Below are 27,238 nucleotides of genomic sequence, written 5' to 3' on the forward strand. Positions count from 1 at the left end.
GATTCTGTTCCACGTAAATTAAGCCTTGCAACACACAAGTGGTGAACGACGGTCATATTCCACACCTCTGTGGATAAGGCAGTATTGTTGACCATGAATTTTCTCCCCATTGACTTTGAATGGTAGAAAATTCAGCCTATTTGCTGATATTGTTTTGAAGCTCAACTATAGGCAACTATAGTCTAATTATCTACATCAAGATGGAATATTAAAAAGTTAAACATCTCCTTCAAAAGCATTGATATTCAATGTTCTGAAGCTCATCGCATATGTAGACATGTTCTCCAAACTTTTTCTCATAAAGTAACTGTTCCTTGGTTCATCTATTTTAAGCATCCCTGTCAATGGGTTTTCTTCAAACTGGTTCATGAGCAGAAAACAAAGGGTGAAATTATGTAAGCTCCAATAGGACTAATTTTCCCGTGTTTACCACTGCAGAAGTGCCTGATCAGAATATGTAGACTTATACTGCAATATTTAATCATGCTATTGTAGAATATGGATTATTTTGAACTTATGATTTTGTTTAAGCCTGAATTTTGGACTCTTAGAAATTTCAGTTACTGAGAAAAAATGGTGCCTGGATTTTCTTTTTCTGAAATAGTTTTGAAAGATTTGTGGGAATCTAATGGTACTATTGCTCAATTTTAGGGTGATATACTCCCATTATAAAATAGCAGTTATTGTGAAACATTACATCTTTAACATTAAAAATACCTATCATAGTTCAGGAGTAAGAGTTACCGCAGGTACTGATAATAAGTTTTTAATTAAGTACGTGCTTCACAAACTGAGTTTAATATACAATAGATAGACAATGATGCACATACTAATGATTATATCTGTGTAAAACTGAAGTAATTCTGAGCATCTAACAAAGAATGCCAACATTAGATGAGAACACACATGCATATAATTTTAATGCATTTTAATGGAATTTATAACACAAAGCTATTAATTTTGTTATAAATTAAACACTTTTGAAGAATGAAAACTATTCCATTAATTTAATCATATTATTCACTGATCAGCTTACATAACAAATAAATCAAAAGTCTGCTTTTAAAATGCACCAATGTTATTCACTTTAATTTGTTCAGATCTTATATAGTTTTAAAACAATATAAACAGTTCATTACAGGATTACATTTGATCTACAGTTAGTCACTCCACATGATTTTGTGCTTTCTGTAATCAAACTTAAACATCACACCATTACATTTTTATTCATAGAATCATAGAAGGTTTAAGGCACAGAAAGAGGCCACTTGGCCTCAGGCTGCTAATGAAAGTTGTTGAGAAAATTAGTTGTTCAACTGCACTATATTCTTGCCCACCCTCCTTTTTTTTTTTATAAAGTGTCTGATACCATTCTGTGAGCTCAACAGTCTCAAATCTTAATTCAAAGAAGTGATGCTCACACTCACTTCCAGCAGTATCCCATTTGATAATAATCAAGAGCAGGCACCCTACCTAATTTTTCCCTTTCTAACCCAGGGCATTGAGGCCAAATGTTGAGATCAGCAAGGTCAGCGTGGACCAGGAATTAAACTTTGGTCTTTCCTGAAGTGTAATTTTTTTTTATTTGTTAATGGGATGTGGGCATCGCTGGCTAGGCCAGCATTCAGTGCCCATCCCTAATTGCCCTCGCGAAGGTAGTGGTGAGTTGTCTTCTTGAACCGCTGCAGTCCATATGGGGTAGGTACACACACGGTGCTGTTAGGACGGGAGTTTCAGGATTTTGACTCAACAACGGCTGAGAGATGGAAAATGGAGTTTAATGCGGAAAAGTGTGAAGTGATTCACTTTGGAAGGAGTAACAGGAATGTAGAGTACTGGGCTAATGGGAAGATTCTTGGTAGTGTAGATGAACAGAGAGATCTTGGTGTCCAGGTGCATAAATCCCTGAAGGTTGCTACCCAGGTTAATAGGGCTGTTAAGAAGGCATATGGTGTGTTAGCTTTTATTAGTAGGGGGATCGAGTTTCGGAGCCACGATGTCATGCTGCAGCTGTACAAAACTCTGGTGAGGCCGCACCTGGAGTATTGCGTGCAGTTCTGGTCACCGCATTATAGGAAGGATGTGGAAGCTATGGAAAGGGTGCAGAGGAGATTTACTAGGATGTTGCCTGGTCTGGAGGGAAGGTCTTACGAGGAAAGGCTGAGGGACTTGAGGTTGTTTTCATTGGAGAGAAGGAGGAGGAGAGGTGACTTAATAGAGACATATAAGATAATCAGAGGGTTAGATAGGGTGGATAGTGAGAGTCTTTTTCCTCAGATGGTGATGGCAAACACGAGGGGACATAGCTTTAAGTTGAGGGGTGATAGATATAGGACAGATGTCAGAGGTAGTTTCTTTACTCAGAGAGTAGTAGGGGCGTGGAACACCCTGCCTGCAACAGTAGTAGACCCGCCAACTTTAAGGGCATTTAAGTGGTCATTGGATAGACATATGGATGAAAATGGAATAGTGTAGGTCAGATGGTTTCACAGGTCGGCGCAACATCGAGGGCCGAAGGGCCTGTACTGCGCTGTAATATTCTAATTCTAATTCTAACACTGAAGGTACGGCGATATAGTTCCAAGTTAGGATGGTGTGTGACTTGGAGGGGAACTTGCAGGTGGTGGTGTTCTCATACAACTGCTGCCCTTGTCCTTCTAGGTGGTAGAGGTCGTGGGTTTGGAAGGTGCTGTCTAAGGAGCCTTGGTGCATTGCTGCAGTGCATCTTGTAGATGGTACACACTGCCGCCACTGTGCATTGGTTGTGGAGGGAATGAATGTTTGTGCATATGGTGCCAATCAAGCGGGCTGCTTTGTCCTGGATAGTGTCGAGCTTCTTGAGTGTTGTTGGAGCTGCACCCATCCAGGCAAGTGGAGAGTATTCCATCACACTCCTGACGTGTGCCTTGTAGATGGTGGACAGGTTTTGGAGAGTCAGGAGGTGAGTTACTCGCTGCAGGATTCCTAGCCTCTGACCTGCTCTTGTAGCTATGATATTTATATGACTACTCCAGTTCAGTTTCTGGTCAATGGTAACCCCCAGGATGTTGATAAACAGCTAAATTCACTGTCCCAACTCTCAAATAAAATAAATGGATTTCATGCTCTCACACAATTGCAATGATTACAAATGTTTTAAATTTACAATTTGTTTACAGTCATTTCCCATTGTAATTCCTTTGGAAATGTAGATTGTAATAGAGGACAGAAAGCTTTAAATGCATTATTGAGCCTTTTCTGTTTTCAACACCACAATATGGAAATCATTCTTTTTATTTTTCAGTTCCTCTAGTGCTTTGTATCCATTTGCAGAGAACCGATTCTTCTCCACCCTTCACCATAAATGAGAAATATGATTAGTTACTACTCATATCTGTAAATAGAAGACTACATCACTTCATGCAACAGATACAACAGCTGGGTGAAGAAATTCCATGGTGGTTCTGTGTGCCATCAACCATAACTCCAGTCAGAGACCAGCAAAATGGTACAGAAATGGTCCCATTTCTGGGTGTTTCCTCTTTCCTTTACAAAGAAAATGACTGCCAAGGCTGAAGCAGGGAAAGGGATTCCCTAAGCCAGAAGTTCCCTTTGCCTTAGTGGAATGGGAAGGGGTGCAGGTATGGTGCTAGTATATTGCATGACAGGAAGCATGCTTCCCTCCACAAAGCATATATATGAACCCTAACAGTGGACTCCATGCCAGGCAAGCAGCCCAGATCCCGAAATATTAAATTAAAAAATTAATATTGCAGTTTGATTCTCTTGCTCTGGGATTGATAGCTCATGGGGCAGAGGATCCACCCAATTCAGGGAGAGGGAGGGTGGGGGTTGGGGCTGCATGTGCTGCTGTTTTCAAGAGGCAAGGGCAGGTGGCAACTCAAAGTGAAGCTTCTGCATACTTGATCCCAACTATCCCCATAAAATGTGTTGTATCGATGCTGGAGGGCATTGTTTGACAGAGGAACCCAAGATATAATATCTTTAACTATTAATTGGTTTATATTTAAATCAATTACTACAAAAACGTGGAAGTTTACATTGAGTAGTTTTTTCTAAAATCCTACTGGCTATTTATTTATGCCAACAAGCTGAGTGGCAACAATGTTAGAAAATAGAATATATTTCTTTTTGCAACTTTAAATTATAGGTAAAATTATATTTAATGAATAACATTGGGAGGCGTGGTGTACTGGTATGGTCACTGGACTAGTAACCCAGAGCCCTGGTATTGCTCTGGGGACATGGGTTTGAATCCCACCACAGCAGAAGGTGGAATTTGAATTCAATTAATAAATCTGGAATTTAAAGCTAGTCTAATGATGACCATAAAACCATTGTTGATTGTTTTAGTTTAGTTTAGAGATACAGCACTGAAACAGGCCCTTCGGCCCACCGAGTCTGTGCCGACCATCAACCACCCATTTATACTAATCCTACACTAATTTCATATTCCTACTACATCCCCACCTGTCCCTATATTTTTCCCTACCACCTACCTATACTAGGGGCAATTGCTAATGGCCAATTTACCTATCAACTTGCAAGTCTTTGGCATGTGGGAGGAAACCAGAGCACCCGGAGAAAACCCACGCAGACACAGGGAGAACTTGCAAACTCCACACAGGCAGTACCCGGAATTGAACCCGGGTCCCTGGAGCTGTGAGGCTGCAGTGCTAACCACTGCGCCACTGTGCCACCCATCTGGTTCACTAGGAAGGAAATCTGCTGTTCTTACCTGGTCCAGCCTTCATGTGATTTCAGATCCACAGCAATGTGGTTGACTCTTACATGCCCTCGAAATGGCCTAGCAAGCCACTCAGTTCAAGGGCAATTAGGGATGGACAATAAATGCTGGCATTGCCTGCGATGCCCACATCCCATGAAAGAATAAAAAACACAAAATTGGACGTATCATGTGACCTCATTCAAAAATTGGAGCCCTGAAATTCTGCATGGCAACCAACATAGGCAAGGGATTGGTGGAATTCTAGAGAGATCACGTACACTGCTACTTTTAAAAGTCTGTGTTTTTCTCTACATTTTCCACTGGTCTTACCGTAAAAGACGGATGAAAGCCCAATGAAATTTCAGGGTGCAGGGTCTCAATGTGACAATCAGTGCTCTGAGCACTTCAGCAGAGGTGTCCAGGATAGAGATGTGATTATGAGCAGTTTAACACAGGAAGTGCACCTTGACTAGAATTTTGCCTGTTGATGTGACACTGCTGGGACCTTATTTCATTCTTTGGGCCTACTTAATTTTAATATGAGGGCAGCTTCTCTGCACTATTTGCACCTCTATTGGAAGCCCACCTATTAGGGAGAAATCCAGCAGTGCTGCTGTAGCTTAAAATGGAAAGGCAGGGGACTGAAATTTTCCTAGTCCTTTGGAGACAGTCTAGGAGGCAGTTCGGCTGGTAATATGATGGGGGAAGTTGTCGGGAGAGAAGCTCGAATTCTTCCTGCCGCCATGGGATATTACCAGCGGTGGGGACCTCAGTGGTATTGCCGCCTGCTGGGCGGCCAATTGAGCCACTTAAATGCCCAATTAAGGGCCATCTTCCACCCCCACGGGTATTTTACGGATGTCGGGAAGGGCTGCTGGTGCGTGAGGTGACCGCCCAGTAAACCCCGGCGGCCTGCCAGCGGGTTCCCGTGGGGGAGACTTCCTTTATGGCTGCTGCATGGCTCACGGAGAGGCCCCCTGGTGGCAATGACTGCCCACATGGTTATTGGGTCGCTGTTTGAAGGTGACCCACACATCCCGATCGCCGGGACATGCCTATCAGCCCCAGCTGGGTTAAAATTAACCTACCTCATCTTCGAGAGCACCTCACCATGGAGGCCCCCTCGTCCTCATCCTGCAGCCTCAGCTGTGGCCACCGTTAATGGTGCTGCTGTCGAGGCTGCCAAGCCGCCGTCTCGCTGATTGGGTTAGCAGCTCAGAGAGGCAGGCTGCCATCCTCAATTAGAGGGCAGTCCCGTTGGCAGCCTGATAATTGACCGCTGACAGTAAAATGCCGCCCCAGGGCCCCGCTGCCGCGGAGTTGACTCCCACTTTTGGCCCTGGCGGTGGGACTTATTTGATCTTGGAAAAAACCAGCCCAGGGTGTCAGATATTGAAAGGCCATAAGGCAAGGAACAATGTATGCAGCTGATACCTCAAATAACGGAGCTCCTAAATTTTCCAACTTGTCCACTGAAATGTTGTTGGCCGAAATAAAGCCAGGAAGTAGGCAATCTTTGGCATTGAGGAAAAGAAGCCAAAGAGATGATACAGGCCCAATGGAAATGAACTTGGCTGAATACTACCTCCAGAAACCTCTGTACTCACCACAGGAAGAAATTCAATGACTCACCAGGGTACTTAGTATAGTTGAAGCAAGTCCAATGTTCAACCAATGCAATTTGATAAGCATTTTTCATATTTTCATCTACCTTGCCATTCCTGTACTGGACACCATGTACTATTGGATTCATATTATGTTATTTTGACTATTGGCTATTCAATATGACCAAAAATAGCATAATTTAATTATGCCAGAAATAAAAGGGAAATCGTTTTCCTCAGCAGGCACTTTATGTAATAGAGCTCTCAACTACAGCTGGGTTTTGTTTATAGAAATACATGGCAACTGAACGAATAAAGAGATCTTACCTTATTGTCTTTAGACTAGCACAATCCAAAATGAAGTCAGAAAAGCATTGAACAGATTTGTCTGTAAATTTGTTATAACTTAAATCAAGATGCATGATTGTCTGGAATGTTGCAAATGTGGCTTTGAGGTCTTTGGAGCAAGCATCTGTGAGTCCAGTTTTCGATAGTCTAAGAGACACAGAAATATAGAAAATAATAGGGGCATTCACAAAATAAATTTGGAAATTTGTATGTCAAAGATATTAGGAAATTGAGTTTTTCAAAATGACAGAATCATGTTCAAAATTATTCATGGGAAAGGGGAACTAATGTGCAGAATGAGATCAAGGGATTGTAATCATACTGTAAGAAATATGAGATACTCATATGAAATTCATTTGTCTACCATTTTAACAAAGATGTTAACCCATGTATTTTAAATGGGTTAAAATGGTCTTAAAATCTTAACAGAAATTTTATATTGTCATATTAATATGTCCATTACTAAAATTACACAGCATGATTTTAGACTATTAGTGCCCAGAAAGCAGAAAAAGTAAAAAAAAGTCATCTGTTGACACTGAAGTATCTGAATACTGCAGGGCTTTCATATCTAGGACCTAGCTTTAGAACTAACCAAGGCAGGTGAGATAAAAATCTCTTAATTGGCTGTAGAACCTTATGTGAAATTAATTTGAACAGTCTTAACCCACTGCCCAATCAGCACAGCATAAAACTACCCTTAATTCAGCACAAATTAGGATTTTCACTTAGACAGCAGCTGACATATATATGAATTGCAATGATGTTTCAGGATGTTATTGGGCATCTTTTGTTCTTGTGTTGTTGGTTTTGAGGTATGTTATATAGGGCATTAGGACCATAAGCAATATTTTGGCATGCGTAATACTAGTTTTCTTTTCACTGCTATGAAATATTACAGTAACAGCCACTGTACTGGGATCAATGAATCACTAGGTTTATTTCCTATATGGAAAAGATCCAATATGCATGAGCATCACAGATCTGTGTGAATTATAACGTTTTCTGATGTATTAAAGATAATCAACCTCTGTATTTACATACCTGAGCTTTTGTAATTTACAGTGTGGATCCTTAAATGAAGAAAACAATATGTCCCCTCCATTATCACCCAATTCATTCATGCTGACATCCAGCTCTATCAGTGCCTGGTTAGTTTTGAACACAGAAGCAAGTGCCGCACAGCAATCACCTGTTAGTTTAGTATTCGCCACTCTGTGGAAATAAAGAGTTAGAAATATATCATTGTGAAAATGTTCATAAAGATATATAAAGCCTCAGCCCATTGTACATTGTAGTTCCTATCTGGCAAATGACTCTATTGATACTTTTCACTCAACAGGTGAAGTTCCTCCTGCTGATAACTCTAATCCTGTATCTTACGTCAGATGACATTATCAACAGGAGGACTAGGCTGGTATTTTCAACAGCAGCGTTGGGGGGCAGTGGGGATGTGACTTCTGTAGACCGACCCCACTGTGACTCCAACTCATTTCCCTGGGTTGGGGTTGTTTTACTATGCAAAGCATCATCTCTGCTACCAAGAGGGAGCCTGCCAGGGAAGCACTGATGTGACAAAATTGCAGTCGTGACTAAAGAATTTTCCTTTTGGGGCTTGGACAGAACTGATGTTTTCACCTGATAAATGCCCGAGGCCTTAGAAGAGGGACCACTAAAAAGCTTCAGTGGGCCTTCCGCTGCTGCCCCAGCCACCCCTCTCCTGACAATGCCTGCACTAATACATAGGGTGGGTCATCATGCAGGTTTCCAACTTTGTCAGTTACAAGCAGTGGGATGATTTTGGGTCAGGTAGCCAATTCCCTTGCAATATGGAAGCCATCACTATGGGATTTTCTTCAGTTTTGACACAACAGTACTCAATTTCAGGCAGTATATTGCAGGAAAATGTAACTCAGTGTCTCACAATATGATGTATTTTCAGGTACTTACTTTAATGATTGAATTTTACAATCTGGCCCTTTCAGGATTTCACACAATGCAGTAACTCCCTCATTGTTTAAATTGTTAGAGCTGAGGTCTAGCTCCATCAGTACATGATTGTCTGCCAGGGATGAGATAAGATCGGTACAACATTTTTGTGTAAATGAATTCTTTGCCAACCTGTAAGATGCAAAAGAAATGTTGTCAGTTTGTATTAAACCATGCATATGAAGGAAATAAACTAGAAGTTATTTAAAAATAATTCAAAACTAAAGTTTTAAAACTCAGGAAGATCATTTTGAAAAAAATTGTGAATTGCCCTAGTACACAAATGGGGAGGTGCACACAGACACACACATACATACATATATGCACATATCAACAGATTTCTTTGGTGTGAGCAGGGGAATGTGGACAGTTACAAAGTACACTTACCCTAGACTTTTTAATGTACAATTTTTGCTTTTCAGTACATCACATAATATTTCAGCTCCAGGAGCATCCTCATAGGTGCCCATTATTCCAAACTCAAACGCAAATATAGAATTTAACCTAAACAGAATACAAATCAGTTTATAAACAAGGTGCATTGCTTCTACCTATTTTTTTGGTGAGTGATATCTCCTTAGATTCACATTTGTTTAATGCTGTGAAGAAAAACAATGAATTTGGATGAATTATGAGCATGCATACAGGCATATAATGGCGTGTTGTTTTATTCCTATCTAACTTGGAAGTGTCTGGGGGTGATTTTTAGCAGCCAACAAACCTCCAAGGTGGCCCAGATGGGTTCTTGAACTGAAAAGCCACTTCAACCTGCGTCTAGCACAAGTTGCCAACTTGGTAAAGGAGTTGAAGCCAGTGCTAGGAATGCCGGTCCGGTGGCTCATTAAACAAATGATTGCCACGTAAAATGCCTGCTAGCACTCATTAAAGAGAATGCACAGCATTTTGGGGCTAGTGCTTCTACTAATACCCTCTCCTAACAGTGACAAGCTGTTTGGGAATAAATAAGTTAATGTCAATTTGAAGGATACTCACCATTTCTCGGTTATTGCTCCTGGAGCTGTGAAGAGGACCACTGAAGCACATCTAGGATGCTTTGTCAAAACTTCACCAACATTTCAGTAACATTTATTCTGGTAATTCTCTGAGAACTTCACTTAAAAAGAGTGAGTGCTGTGCTACTCCAACTATTGGACATCTTTTAGTAGACACCAAGAGAAAGGGAGTGCTTGGCCATAGACATCCAGGTATGGGAGGTCCCCTTTGGTGTGGTAGAGCATAATAATCTGCTGCAGGGGAGAAGGACATGAGGATACGAAGGGCAAAGTGGCACCCTACTCCTTTGCGGGTGCAGGCTATCTCTCCTCCTCTGGACATCCTCCACCAAGACCTCCAGTGCACCCACTCCTTTGGTCCTTTGGAGCAATCCTGCAATGTGGTGCCGTGTGCCAGCCAGAGCACTCCACATCTTCAGTGGAAGTGGGTGCGAGGAACACACATATACTGCTCCATGAAAATTGCATCTAATCAGCACTTGAGTGCTAAACCTGCAGGTTTCGGCTTTAGTCCCTCCAGGCAAGTTCAAATCATCAAAATCAGCATTTAGAACCAAAATTACGTGCCATATCCAGACTTTCAAACTGGTGTGTCTTAATAGCACTGCACCCAATTAGCATCCATTTCACCCTTTGGCCAAGATGACCCCCTCTGCATTTTAAAGGTTCTACATATATGTGTTGTATTGTTGCTTGGTGATTTATTAGAGGTTAACAGGACATATTCTTACTTCACAATTAGAATTTGAGGTAATTTTCAATTTTGCCAAAGGTATAAAATTGGTGGTTGCAGATTGGCTGCCAGTTAAACATGCCACCTGCTTTTCTTTTCTATTGTAAGTGTGGCCAATCAGCAAATGGTCAGCTTTCCACCCATGGTGAAAACTACTCCCATTGTGTCAAGTTGGGCCTTACTTTAAGAAAGATGTCAAGGCCTTGGATGAGATTAAGATAACACCAGGCTTTAGGTAGAAGGAGAAACTGGGAAACTTTTTCATCAAAACAGAGAAGGTTAAGCAAAGATCTGATAAATATCTGAAAATTAGGAAGGACTTTGATCAGGCACATAGAGAAAATTAATTGCCACTGGTTGGTGACCACAGAGCATACATATAGATCAGCAAAAGGTACAAAGAGAGAGGTTAGAAGCCTTGGTCTTATACAGAAGGTTGTTAGACTGCAGAATGTCCAACCAGAAACAGTGCTAGAAGCAGAATACATAACAGCTTTTAAAAGGGAAGTGGATAAATATCTGGAAAAGAAGAAAATAAAAGAATATGGGGAAAGAACCAGGAAATCATTATCCACCCAGTAAAATTAAAATGAATGCACTGAATATCACATAGGAGTGCATACTTTCCTCTGTATGCTCCTGGCATCTGCTGACAGTGCCAAATTTTAATTAATCTTTAGAATGGAAATTAGAAACTATTCTTTCAGCAAAGCAACTTACATAGAAGAAAAATGATCCAAGTTAGGCAGCACTTGGAGAGAAAGGGAATAGTGAAAAGGCTAATAACTGTGATGAGACTGCTGACCACAAACAGGAGACACAATTACAGTAGCAGCAACAACTGGCATTTATATAGTGAATTTAACTTAGAAAAAATAGACGCCAAGGCACTTCACTGAGAAACAAGAAGAAACTGAACACCAAGCCAGAGAAGGAGATATATTGGGAATGTTGATTGAACGGTTAGTCAACAAGATAGGTTTTGAAGGAGTATTTTAAAAAGAGGCGAGGAAAGTGAAGGGGCCAAGGAAGGGAATCCAGAGCATGGAACCTAAGTGACTGAAGGAATGGCAGTCTATGGTGGGGTGAAGGGGATGCAAAAAAGGCCAGAGTTAATGATAAAGAGAGCTTGGTGGTGGGTGGGGGGACAGTGGAGGGAATGCAAGGCTTGTAGGGCTGGAGGAGTTTAAAAAGATATTTAGATTTAGAGATACAGCACTGAAACAGGCCCTTCGGCCCACCGAGTCTGTGCCGACCATCAACCACCCATTTTATACTAATCCTACACTAATCCCATATTCCTACCACATCCCCACCTATCCCTATACTTCCCTACCACCTACCTATACTAGGGACAATTTATAATGGCCAATTTACCTATCAACCTGCAAGTCTTTGGCATGTGGGAGGAAACTGGAGCACCCGGAGGAAACCCACGCAGACACAGGGAGAACTTGCAAACTCCACACAGGCAGTATCCAGAATTGAACCCGGGTCACTGGAGCTGTGAGGCTGCGGTGCTAACCACTGCGCCACTGAGCCGCCCATATGGAGGAATGAGGCCATGAACCGATTTAAATACAAGGATAAGGATTTTACATTTAAGATGTTAAAGGTTTGATCAAGTTCACTTTGATCATCATGAGAATTTTTTGTGTAACTCCTCAAGATCTCATTATACAGTTGGTTGAAGATCTATCATCTGCTACTGTTTAAAGGTAAGGAAAAGACACTATTGTAATGTGGTTCTTCATCTTATCTATAGTTAATAGATTTTTTCAGGTTTTAGTGCTGGAAAATAGAGGGTGGCCCACATGTTGATTGCCTTAGATATAAGTATATATAGTAGAAACTCTTCCACCATCTTGATACCAATCATATACTCAAGGTACTTTGAGCACTTTACTCAGCATTTAAGCATAGAGTCATAGAATGGCTACAGCACAGAGGCTATTTGGTGTGTTGAGTCTGTGCCAGCTCTCTGCAAGAGCAATTTAGCTAGTTCCATTCCTATGCCCTTTTCCCATAGCCCCTGCAATTTTGTTCCCTTCAGGTGGTTATCCAGTTCCCTTTTGAAAACTGTGATTGAATCTGCCTCCACTATCTCAGGCTGTGCATTCCAAATCATGACCACTTGCTATGTAATAAAGTTTTTCCTCATGTTGCTTTTGGTTCTTTTGCCAATCACCGTAAATCTGTGTCCTCTGGTTATTGATCCTTCCACCAATGGGAACAGTTTTTCCCTAGCCACTCTGTCCAGACCGCTCATGATCTTGAACACCTCTATCAAAGCTCCTCTCATCCTTCTCTTTTCTAAGGAGATCAACCCTAGCTTCTCTAATCTAGCTACATAACTGAAACCCTTCATCCCTTGAACGGTATTGTAAATCTTTTCTGCACCCTCCCTAAAGCCGTCACATCCTTCCAAAAATGCAGTGCCCAGAATTGGACACAACTGAGGCTTCCAGTTGAGGGCAAACCATTGTTTTTTTAAAAATGTTCACCATAAATTCCTTGCTTTTGTACTCTAAGCCCTTATTTATAAAGCCCAGGATCCCATATACCTTTTGAAGCCTATGGAATAAAAGGGACAGTTATATGAAAAGGAAAAACGTGCAGGGTTACGGGGAGAAGGCAGAGGAATGGAACTGAAGGAGTTGCTCTTTCAGAGAGCCGGTGTGGACATGATGGGCCAATTGGCCTCCTTCTGAGCTGTAACAATTCTGTGATACTATCTGTTTCCTGTCACTCAGCCAGCATCATATCTGCCACTGTCCCTTTTATTCCATAAGCTTCAACTTTACTGGAACCCTATTATGTTGTACTTTAGCCATTGCCTTTTGGAAGTCCATGTATGTCACATTAACTGCATTACCCTCATCAATCTTCCCTGTTACTTCATCAAAAACTCAATCAAGTTTGTTAAACAAGATTTGTCTTTAACAAATCTGTGCTGGCTTTCCTTAATCCAGACTTATCCAAATGACTGTTAATTTTTTTTCCTGGATTATCACTTGTTTTCCCCAACACTGAGGTTAAACTGATTGGCCTGCAGTTGCTGGGTTTATCCTTATTTCATTTTTTGAAAAAGGGTGTGACATTTGCCATTCTCCAGTCCTCTGGCACCAGCCCCATATCTAAACAGGATTGGAAAATTATGGCACATACCTCTGCAATTTCCACCCTTACTTCCCTCAGCATCTTGGGACAGACCCCAAGTCCTGGTGACTTATCAACTTGAAGTACAGACAAGATTCCTAATACCTTCCCCTTATCAATTTTTAGCCCATTCAGCATCTCAACTACCTCCTCTTCACTATGACTCTGGTAGCATCTTCTTCTTTGGTAAAGACAGATGCAAAGTACTCATTTAGTTACTCAGCCATGCCCTCTGCCTTCATATGTAGATCCCCTTTTTAGTCCCTAATCAATTCACCCCTCGTCTTACTACTCTTTTACTATTTATATGCCTATCGAAGACTTTGGGATTCCCTTTCATGTTAGCTGCCAGTCTCTTCTCATACTCACTCTTTGCCTCATATTTCCTTTTTTACTTCCTCTCTGAACTTTACATATTCAGCCTGGTTCTCACTCGTATTATCAACCTGACATTTGTCATATGTGGTCTTTTCAGCTTCATCTCACCCTGTAGGCTGAATTTTATCACCCCTGCGACGTCAGGGGTCGTGGCATGGAGGCCCGCTGAGAAGGCCCCGGTGCAGTACCCACCCCACCGTACAGCGGCGGAGCCCATTTGAGTTCTAAAATTACTGCTAATACATGCTAATGAACCTATCTGGACTAGGTGGCTACCCCATTCCGATAATCCAGCCAGTGGGTGGAAGTCCCGTGCCTTCGGATGCCCGTTTGGGGATCTGAAGCAAGACACTTGTGGGGAGGGAGGAGGAGTGTAATTTTCAGGTCGGGGGGAGAAAACTGACTCAATTGGCTGAGGGGATGTTGGGAAAGGGTTGAAGGGCAAAGAGTACAAAGTTTGGGGTTGAAAGGTGGGGAGAAGGGGAAATTACTTCACTCAAAGTGTTGTGAATCTTTGGAATTCTCTAACCCAGAAGGTTGAGTTGAGTTTAGTGATACAGCACTGAAACAGGCCCTTCGGCCCACCGAGTCTGTGCCAACCATCAACACCCATTTATACTAATCCTACACTAATCCCATATTCCTACCACATCCCCACCTGTCCCTATATATTTCCCTACCACCTACCTATACTAGGGGCAATTTATAATGGCCAATTAACCCATCAACCTGCAAGTCTTTGGCATGTGGGAGGAAACCGGAGCACCCGGAGGAAACCCACGCAGACACAGGGAGAACTTGCAAACTCCACACAGGCAGTACCCAGAACTGAACCCGGGTCGCTGGAGCTGTGAGGCTGCGGTGCTAACCACTGTGCCACTGTGGATTCTCTATCATTAAATACATTTAAGGCTAGGATAGCCTTCATCCATCAATATTGGCGACCACGCTCTGGAAGTGGTTCAAGAGTTCACCTACCTAGGCTCAACTATCACCAGTAACCTGTCTCTAGATGCAGAAATCAACAAGCGCATGGGTAAGGCTTCCACTGCTATGTCCAGACTGGCCAAGAGAGTGTGGGAAAATGGCGCACTGACACGGAACACAAAAGTCCGAGTGTATCAGGCCTGTGTCCTCAGTACCTTGCTCTACGGCAGCGAGGCCTGGACAACGTATGCCAGCCAAGAGCGACGTCTCAATTCATTCCATCTTCGCTGCCTTCGGAGAATACTTGGCATCAGGTGGCAGGACTATATCTCCAACACAGAAGTCCTTGAAGCGGCCAACACCCCCAGCTTATACACACTACTGAGTCAGCGGCGCTTGAGATGGCTTGGCCATGTGAGCCGCATGGAAGATGGCAGGATCCCCAAAGACACATTGTACAGCGAGCTCGCCACTGGTATCAGACCCACCGGCCGTCCATGTCTCCGTTATAAAGACGTCTGCAAACGCGACATGAAATCGTGTGACATTGATCACAAGTCGTGGGAGTCAGTTGCCAGCATTCGCCAGAGCTGGCGGGCAGCCATAAAGACAGGGCTAAATTGTGGCGAGTCGAAGAGACTTAGTAGTTGGCAGGAAAAAAGACAGAGGCGCAAGGGGAGAGCCAACTGTGCAACAGCCCCAACAAACAAATTTCTCTGCAGCACCTGTGGAAGAGCCTGTCACTCCAGAATTGGCCTTTATAGCCACTCCAGGCGCTGCTTCACAAACCACTGACCACCTCCAGGCGCGTATCCATTGTCTCTCGAGATAAGGAGGCCCAAAAGAAAGGCTAGGATAGGTCGATTTTTGGTCCTGCAGGGAACCAAAGGATATGGGGAGCGGGCAGGAAAGTGGAATGGAAGTTACTATTGTATTGAATGGCGGAGCAGGCTCGATGGACCATATGGTCTACTTCTGCTCCTATTCCTTGTGTTCTTGACTGGCAAAAATAGTTTTTTGGGGGGCCGGGGAAGATAGAAATAAATTTATTGGTTGATGATTGGGGGGGCTGGTGTGGAACAGGGGCTTTGATCTCAATGTTATGTTTTTGCTTAAATTACATGCAGTTGTGACTTTAAAATTTAGCATCAGGTGTCAGGGCTTGAAGTCGTTTAAAAATGGCGTTGGTGCCTGCGCAGTGGCGCCGGATGCTATTGCCAGGGATGGAGCGCCGCTCCCTGTACGTCATTGGGGGCAGTCGCCCCCTCCATTTAAATGAGTCCCCTCGCGAAATATGACAGAGACTCAGTGACGGCTGATCTGTGCAGGCAGACCGCTGAGATCAGAGCGTGCCATCGTGATTTGCGGTGTGTTCATAAAATTCAGCCCTGTACCTCTTTCACACCCAGGAAGCTCCGGCTTTGCTTTCCCCCCTTGTGAGAATGTACCTCGGCTGTATCTGAACTGTCTACTCTTAAAAGGCAGCCCATTGTTCTCGAACAGTTTTTCCTGTCAATCTTTGACTCCAAATTACCCAGGACAGATCTGCTCTCACCCCACTGAAAGTTTTCCTCCTCCAATTAAGTATTTTTACTCTAAATTACTCCTTGTTCTTTTTCCATAGCTAATGTAAACCTTATGATACGATGATCACTGTTCCCTAAACATCCCGTACGGATACCTGATCCACTTGACCCACCTCATTCCCCAGAACCAGATCCAGCCATGTTTCCTTCCTTGTTGGGATGGAAAATGTACTAACCCAGTCTATGTTAGGATAATTCAAGTTCCCCCATTATCACTGCTCTATAGTTCTTGTTCCTCTCTGTAATTTCTTGGCAATTTTTTTCCTCTGCATCTTTCCCACTAATTGGTAGCCTCTTGAATACACCCAGTGGTGTAATTGCATCTCTATTGGTTGTTAACACTAACCAAACAGATTCAGTGCCTGATTCCTCCGTTTTGAGAAAAAAAAATGTATCTGTCCCTTCCATGGTATTTTCTCTGTGTTCTTCCTTGGGTCTCTGTGTCATGTAGTAACCCAGTCACAGAGTTCAGTGTACTCCGCAATATGTAGGTTTCCAAAACTTATTCATTTGTAGTCTTTAAATTGGGACACCTGTAACTCGTGACTGGATAATTTCTGAATAAGCAGCTGAAGTTGGGGTAATCGTGCAGTTGCAGCATAGTTATTTCCATCAAGTATCTCATTTTGTATCAAGTTAAAGATTTCTTTGAGGTTTTATGGACATACTGGGCTGGATTTTAAGAGTCCGCCAGTGATCCCAGTGGCGAACTCAAAAAATGGCGCTCTGCACATGCGGGCTGCACGCCAAAGAGCTGCTGCGATCTCACACACAATAGCTCATTTAAATAGCCAGGGTGGCCCACCCCCTCCAATCTTGTGACGGGACGGGTTGTCCCTCCCTGGCACCATTTTTAAAGGGATTTGTTCGGCGGAGAGTTTCATCGGTTGTGACTTTTTAAAATTAAAATAAAACCACCCAGTTTGTATATTGTTGGTCAATTTGAATTTTTAAAGATATACATCCCCACCAAAATGTATTAAATAAATTTCAAATGCCCCTTTCCCACCCCCCCCCCCAATAACATATACATTAACTATTTTCTCTTTCCCACAAAACACTTAGCTTTCAAATCTGACCTTACCCCCCAGACTGCACAAAGTTTAAAGTTCACCCCTTCAATAATTGGACCCCGTCGACCCCTGCCGCACAGAAAATATTAACTCCTCCCACACTGAAGATCACGGCAGGCCTGGAAGTTTGAAGCTAAGTTATTTATTCATTTTTCATTTAGAAATACAGCACTGAAACAGGCCCTTCGGCCCACTGAGTCTGTGCCAACCAACAACCACCCATTTATACAAACCCTACAGTAATCCCATATTCCCTACCACCTACCTACACTAGGGGCAATTTACAACAGCTAATTTACCTATCACCTGCAAGTCTTTGGCTGTGGGAGGAAACCGGAGCACCCGGCGAAAACCCATGCGGTCACAGGGAGAACTTGCAAACTCCGCACAGGCGGTACCCAGAATCAAACCGGGTCCCTGGAGCTGTGAGGCTGCGGTGCTAACCACTATGCCACCCTTTAAATTTATGCATGTAATTAATTTAAATATTGAAATCCAGATCTTGTTGCCCAGAGGTGGGGGGGCCACCATGGAGCTGGGAGGATCGGGCCGGACCCTCCCGATGTCGGCCTCTGTGGTAAACTGCTGCCAGCCCCATCATTTGGCTTCCCCCACCACAGAGCCCCACATTGAGGGCTTGGTAAAATCGAGCCCACTGTTTATTATCAGCCAGGAGATAACTATGATCTGGAGAATCAACAGAAAACATTCCTTTTAATTTGTCTTATGAAATGCCAATGATTTTACAACATAACAGGTTAGGAAATTAGATTGGATCCACCATTTCCTTTGGTAAAAGCACCCTAAATTGTCTTTCCATACTTTTTAAATCCAGTCTCTTTTAAGATGTGCTCAAATTAAAAATTTTAAGTACGTAAAAGAAGAAAAATAATCTTGTGGCCATCAAATCTGCTAATTGTGCCATACTGGGTACTGCCTACTCCTCCTTAGTATTGCTTTTCAGCCAGTTCAAGGTGTGTCTGGCAAACTGACAGTTGGAAGCATAGAGTCATAGAATTATACAGCACAGAAACAGGCCCTCCGGCCCATCGTGTTTGTGCCGACCATCAAGCACCGATCTATTCTAATCACATTTTCTAGCACTTGGCCCGTAGCCTTGTATGCTATGGCGTTTCAATTGATCATCCAAATACTTCTTAAATGTTGTGACGGTTCCTGACTCTACCACCCCTTCAGGTAGTGTGTTTCAGATTCCAGCCACCCTCTAAATGAAAACAGTTTTCATCAAATCCCCTCTAAACCTCCTGCCCCTGACCTTAAATCTATGACCCCTGGTTATTGACACCTCCGCTAAGGGAAAAAGATTCTTCCTATCGATCCTATTATTGCCCGTCATAATTTTGTATACCTCAATCAGGTCCCCCCTCAGCCTTCTCTGCTCTAAGGAAAACAACCCTAACCTATCCTTCATAGCTGAAATGCTCCAGCCTGGGCAACATCCTGGTGAATCTCCTCTGCACCCTCTCCAGTGCAATCACATCCTTCCTATAGTGCGGTGACCAGAACTGTGCACAGTACTCCAGCTGTGGCCGAACTAGCGTTTTATACAGCTCCGTCATAACCTCCCTGCTCTTATATTCTATGCCTCGGCTAATAAAGGCAAGTATCCCATATGCTTTCCTAACCACCTTATCTACCTGTGCTGCTGCCTTCAGTGATCTATGGACAAGTACACCACGGTCCCTCTGTACATAGGGTCCTACCATCCATTGTATATTCCCTTACCTTGTTAGTCCTCCCAAAATGCATCACCTCACACTTCTCAGGATTAAATTCATTTTCCACTGCTCTGCCCATCTATATCGTCCTGTATTCCAAGGCTTTCCTCCTCACTACTTATGGCACCAACAATTTTCGTGTCATCTGCGAACTTACTGCTCATACCTCCTATATTCATGTCTAAATAATTAATGTACACTACAAATAGCAAGGGTCCCAGCACTAATCGCTGTGGTACACCACTGGTCAAAGGCTTCCACTCGCAAAAACAACCTTCGACCATCACCCTCTGCCTCCTGCCGCGAAGCCAATTTTGGATCCAATTTGCCAAATTGCCCTGGATCCCATGGGCTCTTACCTTCTTAACCAATCTCCCAGGAGGGACCTTATCAAAAGCTTTACTGAAGTCCATATAGACTGCATCAACTGCCTTACCCTCATCGACACATCCAGTCACCTCCTTGAAAAATTCAATCAAGTTTGTTAGACACGATCTCCCCCTGACAAAGCCATGCTGACTATCCCTGATTAATCCTGCCTCTCCAAGTGGAGATTAATCCTGTCCCTCAGAATTTTTTCCAATATTTTCCCAACCACTGATGTTAGACTCACCGGCCTGTAATTACCTGGTTTATCCCTGCTACCCTTCTTGAATAATGGTACCACATTCACTGTCCTCCAATCCTCCGGTACCTCTCCTGTGGCCAGAGAGGACTTGAAAATTTGTGTCAAAGCCCCTGCTATCTCTTCCCTTGCCTCACATAACAGCCTGGGATACATCTCATCAGGGCCTGGGGATTTATCCACTTTTAAGCCTGCTAAAACAGCTAATACCTCCTCCCTTTCAATGCTAATTTGTTCAAGTATATCACAATCCCCCTCCCTGATCTCTACACCTACATTGCCCTTTGCCATAGTGAACACAGATGAAAAATAATCATTTAAAACCTCACCTATGTCCTCCGGCTCCACACACAGATTGCCACTTTGGTCCCCAACGAGCCCTCATCTTTCCCTGGTTATCCTCTTGCCCTTAATATACTTATAAAACGCCTTAGGCTTTTCTTTTATCTTGCCCGCCAGTGTTTTTTCATGTCCTCTCTTTGCTCTCCTAATTTAAGTACACTTTCTATACTCCTTTAGGGCCTCCGCTGTTCTTAGGACTTTGAATCTGCCATAAGCATCCTTTTTTTTCCTTATCCAATCCTCTATATCCCTTGACATCCAGGGTTCCCTGGACACGTTGGTCCTACTCTTCATCTTTACGGGAACATGTTGGCCCTGAACACTCTCTATTTCCTTTTTGAATGAGTTTCACTGATCTGATGTAGACTTTCCTACGAGTAGCTGCTGCCAATCCACTTTGGCCAGACAGTGTTTATGGTAGGTTATTGTTGCAAGTTTACTGATAAATAACTTGCAGTAGATTAATAGATGCAATTATATATTTACTGAAATAATAAATTAAGGCAAATAAAATAAAATGCTAAATATTTTACAAAAAAAAATCAAAAGGTGCGAATACCACTGATGGCAAACATGAACAGTGATTACATACCCCAGCTTTTGTAGTTTACAGTTCTCATTCTTCAGTGCCTCAGATAGTTTGCGTAGTCCGTTCTCACCTATTCTGTTATTACTCAGATCCAGCTCTACCAGAGTCTTGTTTGATCCAAGTACAGAAGCCAATTCCTCACAGCAACTGGGTGTTAGTTTATTACCACCCACACTATGGAGATAAAAAAGATAAATTACAAAACAAAATACTGGAAGTACTGAATGACGCCAAAATACTGTAGCTGCATATACAAAATTAACTTTAATGCAGTTCTCCCTAGATTTTCCTATTCATCCAGCCAGCTTGGCAGGCACTTTGTTAAAATAATGGTTTGCTTCTGATCACTGTGAAATGACCAGCCCCATTAAAGTCAAAGTTGGGAAATCAGCAAGAAACCCCCGATTGTACCATCAATTTTCTGGTTTCATTTTGGTTCCACAACTGAGGATTTCTCTATAATGGAAGCAGGTCACTATGAAATAAAGACAGACACAAAAGAGCAAAAGCACTGAGTGCTTTTATTTGAAACTACTTTCTTTTACAGTCACCTCAACTTAATAACATAGTAAAAAGGTATAATAGTGATAAAGCTACTGAGTGTAAACAAAAAGGCAGTCATGGATTTTTATACTTACCACATTCGTGGCATAAATAAAGCCTTAAAGCATCGGCTTACCTTAGTATTTGTAGTGCACACTGCTCATCTTTTAGGGCATTGCAAAGTAAACCAACTCCTTTGTCTTGTATATTATTATCACTCAAGTCGAGGAATATTATGCTGTGGTTGACCTTCAGAACCGCAGCAAGTTGCTCACAACTTTTAGGAGTAAGATTGTTTCCATCTAACCTGAACAATACAAAAAAGCCAATAATGCATGAGAAAATGCATTTCAGAATATAGCATGCATTTTATTTTGAATATAGGCATCGTCTCTAAATGCAAAGTCACATTCGCCATCTATGCCCAGCAGTACATCTTGGTTTGCACATTCAGAAAAGGTTTGCAGGTATTTACTTATGCAGAGACGGTCCACAATTACATTTGTATGTGCTGTGTGCTTGAGGGTGGGAGAAATGGTGACATACTGGAAATACTGTTTAATATTATACACACAGCACATTCTTACTTACTTCACATTTTGTAATTTGCAATCCCGCCTTTGCATCACTTCAGTGAGTATTTTCAGTCCACAGTCTTTGATATTGGCTCCGGATAATCTAAATAGAACAGATTGCAAATAAACAAAATTATTCCTTTTTTTTGTATTACATTACACTACCTATGCTGATATAGGATAGTTAAAGAAAGACTTACCTTTATATATCACCTTTCCTCACCTCAGCACATTCCAAAGTGCCTATAAAGTACATGCAGACTGCAGTTATATTGAGTTACTGGTCTGAAATTTGTGGATGTAGAATGGGACTGAAATATACCCAGTTAAAGTTCTTTACTGTAAACTCTACTCTGGCTATCGGTAAAGAGCTTTACAAATGTGTGCATATACACATCTGCAGAGCATTGTTCCCAGTCAGTAATTTTTAATGTTTTAAGAGCATATTAAAAAAATTCTTTTGGTTATTCTTGCCTGACAATGGGTGACCAGAAGAAATGGGCACCTTGAAGAGATCTTTGTCATATAATACTGCTCCAGGCAGGTGCTGGTCTGAAGCTGGAGGTGAATGCTCCTACCATGGTTATAACTATCTTTATGCAAGCTGTTAGGGTGGTCCATCCTTTACGGACTGTTGCAACCCTATACGATGAGGCAGCACCCACGCCCACTGGACTTGCATCCTGTTGGATGGCAACCTTGATGTCAGAGCTGGGCTTCAGTCTCTTCTCAGGAGAACTGTCTAAAGCAGCTATCAAACCCTACACCTGTTAACCCAGGAGCAGAAATACTAACTACTAAGCCAAAGGCTCCAGAGCTGTTGCACAATGATGTTAATGTCAGGATTGCCAAGCCTCCAGCATTGTCTTGGAGTCTCCAGCAATTAAAGAATAATGTCCTGGACACTGCTACAAGCAACCTGGGAGAAACTGTGGCACGAAACAAATTGTGTTTTTCTTTCCTTTCCTTTGAACATTTTTGATTATTTCTTATAAAGGAATTGAAGATGATGATAAAAGGTATTTGACTGGGAGGGCTGGTTGGAAGCAAGAGAGCATTTGATGAAATTTGCAAGAAAATGTTCCACCAGAATTAGAGGCATAGAGTTATACAGCAGAGAAACAGGCCCTTCGGCCCATTGTGTCCATGCCGGCCATCAAGCACTTAACGATTCTCCATTTTCCAGCACTTGACCCATAGCCTTGTATGCTATGGCGTTTCAAGTGCTCCTCTAAATACTTCTTAAATGTTGTGAGGGTTCCTGCCTCTGCCACCTCTTCAGGCAGTGTGTTCCAGATTCCAATCACCCTCTGGGTGATTTTTCCCCCCTCAAATCCCCTCTAAACTTCCTGCCCCTTACCTTAAATCTATGCCCCCTGGTTATTGACCCCTCCGTCAAGGGGAAAAAAAAATCTTCCTATCTACCCTCATAATTTTGTATACCTCAATCATGTTCCCCCCCTCAGTCTTCGCTGTTCTAAGGAAAACAATTGGCAATCCTACCATCAGTGCACCTTAAAATAGTAATTTAGCCCTTTATAAATGATGCTAAAGTATTAGGTAGATGTTGATGGGACAATAGTATCGGCGCGGTTCCAATTAAGCAATTGCAGTTCAATCATTCACAACGGATCAGAACAGATAAGGACTGACTGGAGCTACACAGAACGTTGTAATGTTACATAAAACGAGAACTCGCAGCACAATAAAAAAGCAACAGCGTCTGTTCTGAATCCAGGAAATATTACAAATTGCAGGAAAGCAAATACTTACTTTATCCCCGTAAAATAGTTTGCAATTAACAGCAGTCGTTGTATGCCAATAGATGGTAATCTGTATAGTGACAGATCCAACTCTCGGTAGTTCTCTTCTGACATTTGCAGAACAAAGGCTAATGCTGAGCACTGAGCAGGTGAGAGACTCCCAGAAGAAAAGGTCCCAGTCTTGAAGGCAGCTTTTATTTCATCAAGGGCAGAGATGTCATTTAATTCATTTAGGCAGTGCAAGATGTTAATGGTTTGTTCAGGAGGAATATTTGTCTGCAAGAATTTTTTCAAGAATTTCGCGATTTTTTTGGAGTCATCTTTCCCCTTGTTCTTCCCGTCACCTGCCAGAAGCCCTTTCAAATAATTCTGGCTTCTTGATGTCCCCAATCCGCAAAGGAACCGGAGAAAAAACTCCTGATGGCCTTTTCCATCTTTAGACGCTGACTCGCAGGCCTCTTTACAGATCTGGGAATAGCTGAGTTTTTCAAACAGTTTAAAACTTTTCCCAAAAGGATTCTTTTTCTGGTTGTGAAAGGAAAGAACAACATAGAGAGCCGCAAAATACTCCTGTACTGCCAAATGGACAAAAGAGTAATTGGTGTTGTCAGCCCCGACAATCTCTTTGCAAAGCCCCCCACAAACCAACGAGAGTTCAATGTTGTTTTCTTTCAACTCTTCCTCACTGAACAAGACTGTCTGGGAGCCTTTTTTGTAGCTCTTTTCAAAAGTCAGCTTCCCCAGTGCAAAGATTGATTTCTGTTTTGACTCTAGCACTTCAATCTGTGCTTTTCTATTCACAAATTCGCGTTTTTCCTGCTGAAAAGCGATCAAATGGACCAGGAAGTGGGAATACACTTCTGTTAACGTCTGAGGGATTTCATCCTTCATGTCCGCAGATTTCAACACAGCTTCCAAAACAGAAAACAGAATCGAGCAGAAAGCAGGCACCGAGCACATGAAAAACAGGCTCCTTTGTTTCTTCACAAGCTGCATTATTTTTTCTGCCAATTGCTTCTCCCCACATCGCGTGCGGAAATAATCTTCCTTTTCCTGATCCTGGAATCCTTTGATTTCTGTCATCCTGCTTATGTGTTGAGGAGGGATGGTGTTTTTTGTCCCGGGTCGGGTAGTTATCCAAATGGAAGCCGAAGGAAGAAGTTCCCTCTTGATGAGATTGACCAGCAAACTGCCCAGTGCAACTTTCGCAGTCAAATCTCGGCAGACAATGTGTTTGTTGAAATCTATTTCTAGCTCACCGTCCGACAGCCCGTCAAAGATAAACAGTGAGCGGATCGATTCATTTGCCAAAATGCTTCCTGAATTTTCTATATGTGGGTAGTACCATTTGACCAGTTCAGGTAGAGTGATTTCCTTTTTCTCGTTGGACAATAAACTGAGCTCACGGAATGAGAAACGGAATATGAAATCATATTGGGACAGGGCAGCTCCAGTAGTCCAATCAGAAATGAACTTCTGTACAAGAATTGATTTCCCAATGCCAGCTATTCCCTTTGTAACTACAGTCAAAGCTGCTTTGTCCTGTCCAGTTGGAGGTTTGAAAATGTCGCCAAGTTCAATCCAGGTCCCCTCAGGCTCCTCAGCTTCATTCGCGTTCTCGCTACTGTCACCCTCAATAATACTCACATTAATAAACCGCTCACACAGCAAAACTCGTTTTCCTCCTTTCTCCCCGGATTCTATCATGTGCTCAAACATTTCCCTTGATTTTTTTCTATGGGTCACTTTGAGATTCTGCAAATCAGCCTCTATGATGGAAGAAAAAGGTAGAGGTTTAAAAGAGAGAGCTCTCCAATGCTGTAAGTCGGTTAAACTTCCAGACTTGGTTTGTACAATTCAAAAGAGGGGTTCAAGAGACCAGATTCGTCTTGATCACAACATTTGCGTTAATGCAGGTCCCCATGTGAAAAGAAAACCCAAGGCACTTTAGAAAGGTGATTGGGCAGCAAGCAGAGGTTTGGAAGGAAGTTAATGAAGAGCGGATGGTACAAGCTGGATACAGGGCTGAAGGAGGTTGCGAGGAGAGTGTGGGGCAAGATCATAAAGGGATTTAATAAACAAAAGACAAAAAATTTGAAGTCAATACGCTGGGGAAAGGGCGGATGAGATTCTGGATGAGATGCAGTTTGTGTCGGGTGAAGTCTGGGAGGAGTTGATCTTTGGGATGAAGAAAGCATGAATGAAGATTTTGGGAGCATGGACTGTGAAGTAGGAGGAGCGGCCTTTATAATGGAAGCAGCTATCGGTGAGCTTGGAGATGGTGATGCGAGATGCAGCTCAGTACGCTAAGTTCAGCCTGAGCAAGCCGATTGAATGTGGAAAGCAGCTTGGGTCTAACATGCAAATTTTCCAATTGGAGCATTCCTTCGATGAACTGGTAAAAAGGACCATAAATATAAGTGGAGCTGGAAATCTAGCAACTTGCTATCACTGGGGCAAAATGAAACTAAAATATTGCAATAACTGTGAGCTGATTTTGTGACATCGTGAACATTATGGAGGACAGATGTTTTGGGAAAGTAACTGAAATCAACATTTTTCTGACGTAGCTATTTACTTGTATCTTTACTCATGAATCATAGGTCTAATTTGATACTTTAAATACTTACCTGAAAGTTCTTTTTCATATGCTCCTGAAAAATAAAAAAATAAATCATGAGCAATGTATCCAAAAAGTGTTAAAAAAATCCAATTTTGTAGGCAAACACAAATGATAATAAATGCAATTACCTCCATAGTGGTTGACAATCGTCTTATTGTCCATGGAGACTGTCACAGGCCCAGAGATGCAATCACTTTGGATATTTGGGGCACACAGTGTTCCACCACTTGAGACGGACTGCTGAGTTGTAATTCTGTGGCCTTAATTATATTAACAATTTAAAATAATGAATAAAGGTATAAAAACATGTTTCATTCTCAAAGAAACTCGTTGAACTTGTTATTAAAAAAATAATCCATTTTTATTAGTTTTCAACAGTTTTGCTAATTTTCCAATCACATTCTGTTTAATTAACCCCTATATGTATATTTGCATTAAGTTTCTCCTAAGTAAATTCATTGTTAGTTTATTTGCAAAACTATTTTGTTACAAACATGTTTATTTTACTCCTTTTTGGCTTACCTGTTGCCATGATGCCGATTTTTGGATCAATATAATACAGAACTTGGAATGAGAAACGCTGAAAGGGAAAATATCCACAAAAGAAAAGTTTTTTTTTGAATATTGCTAAGACATGTATTTTATTTTTTATCTATTGTGCAATCACAGTAGGCAAAAAGTAAACATCCCCAATCGTAAAACAACAGACGCTTTTTATATGTGGTATCGGTTATAGTTTTGTTTTATTCTACCCATTTTTACTAGGATCTAGGATCTCTGGCTCCTGGATATTACATCGCTCTCCTGGTGAATCCCAATTTCCTAGTCCTTTGAGAGTGTCTTCACTAGGCTTACCATCTGGGTAATGGACTTGGAATAATGAACAGTAAACCCTCTCAT

General features: G+C 42.1%; 1 protein-coding gene across 1 annotated transcript; it reads right to left on the reverse strand.

The window, feature by feature from the left end:
* Nucleotides 1-216: 216 nt before the first annotated feature.
* On the reverse strand, nt 217-27,238 carry LOC137375044 (protein NLRC3-like). The gene is made up of 14 exons (XM_068041669.1): nt 27,194-27,238; nt 26,861-26,918; nt 26,467-26,598; nt 26,346-26,369; nt 23,726-25,484; nt 21,969-22,055; nt 21,514-21,684; nt 20,838-21,008; nt 9,058-9,174; nt 8,632-8,802; nt 7,726-7,896; nt 6,661-6,828; nt 3,233-3,332; nt 217-360 (listed from the first exon to the last, which is right to left on the reverse strand). The coding sequence occupies exons 1-14, from the start codon at nt 27,236-27,238 to the stop codon at nt 217-219; spliced, it is 3,318 nt and encodes a 1,105-aa protein (XP_067897770.1).

The sequence above is a fragment of the Heterodontus francisci genome, chromosome 11 (genome assembly GCF_036365525.1).
Source record: "Heterodontus francisci isolate sHetFra1 chromosome 11, sHetFra1.hap1, whole genome shotgun sequence".
Lineage (NCBI taxonomy): Eukaryota > Metazoa > Chordata > Chondrichthyes > Heterodontiformes > Heterodontidae > Heterodontus > Heterodontus francisci.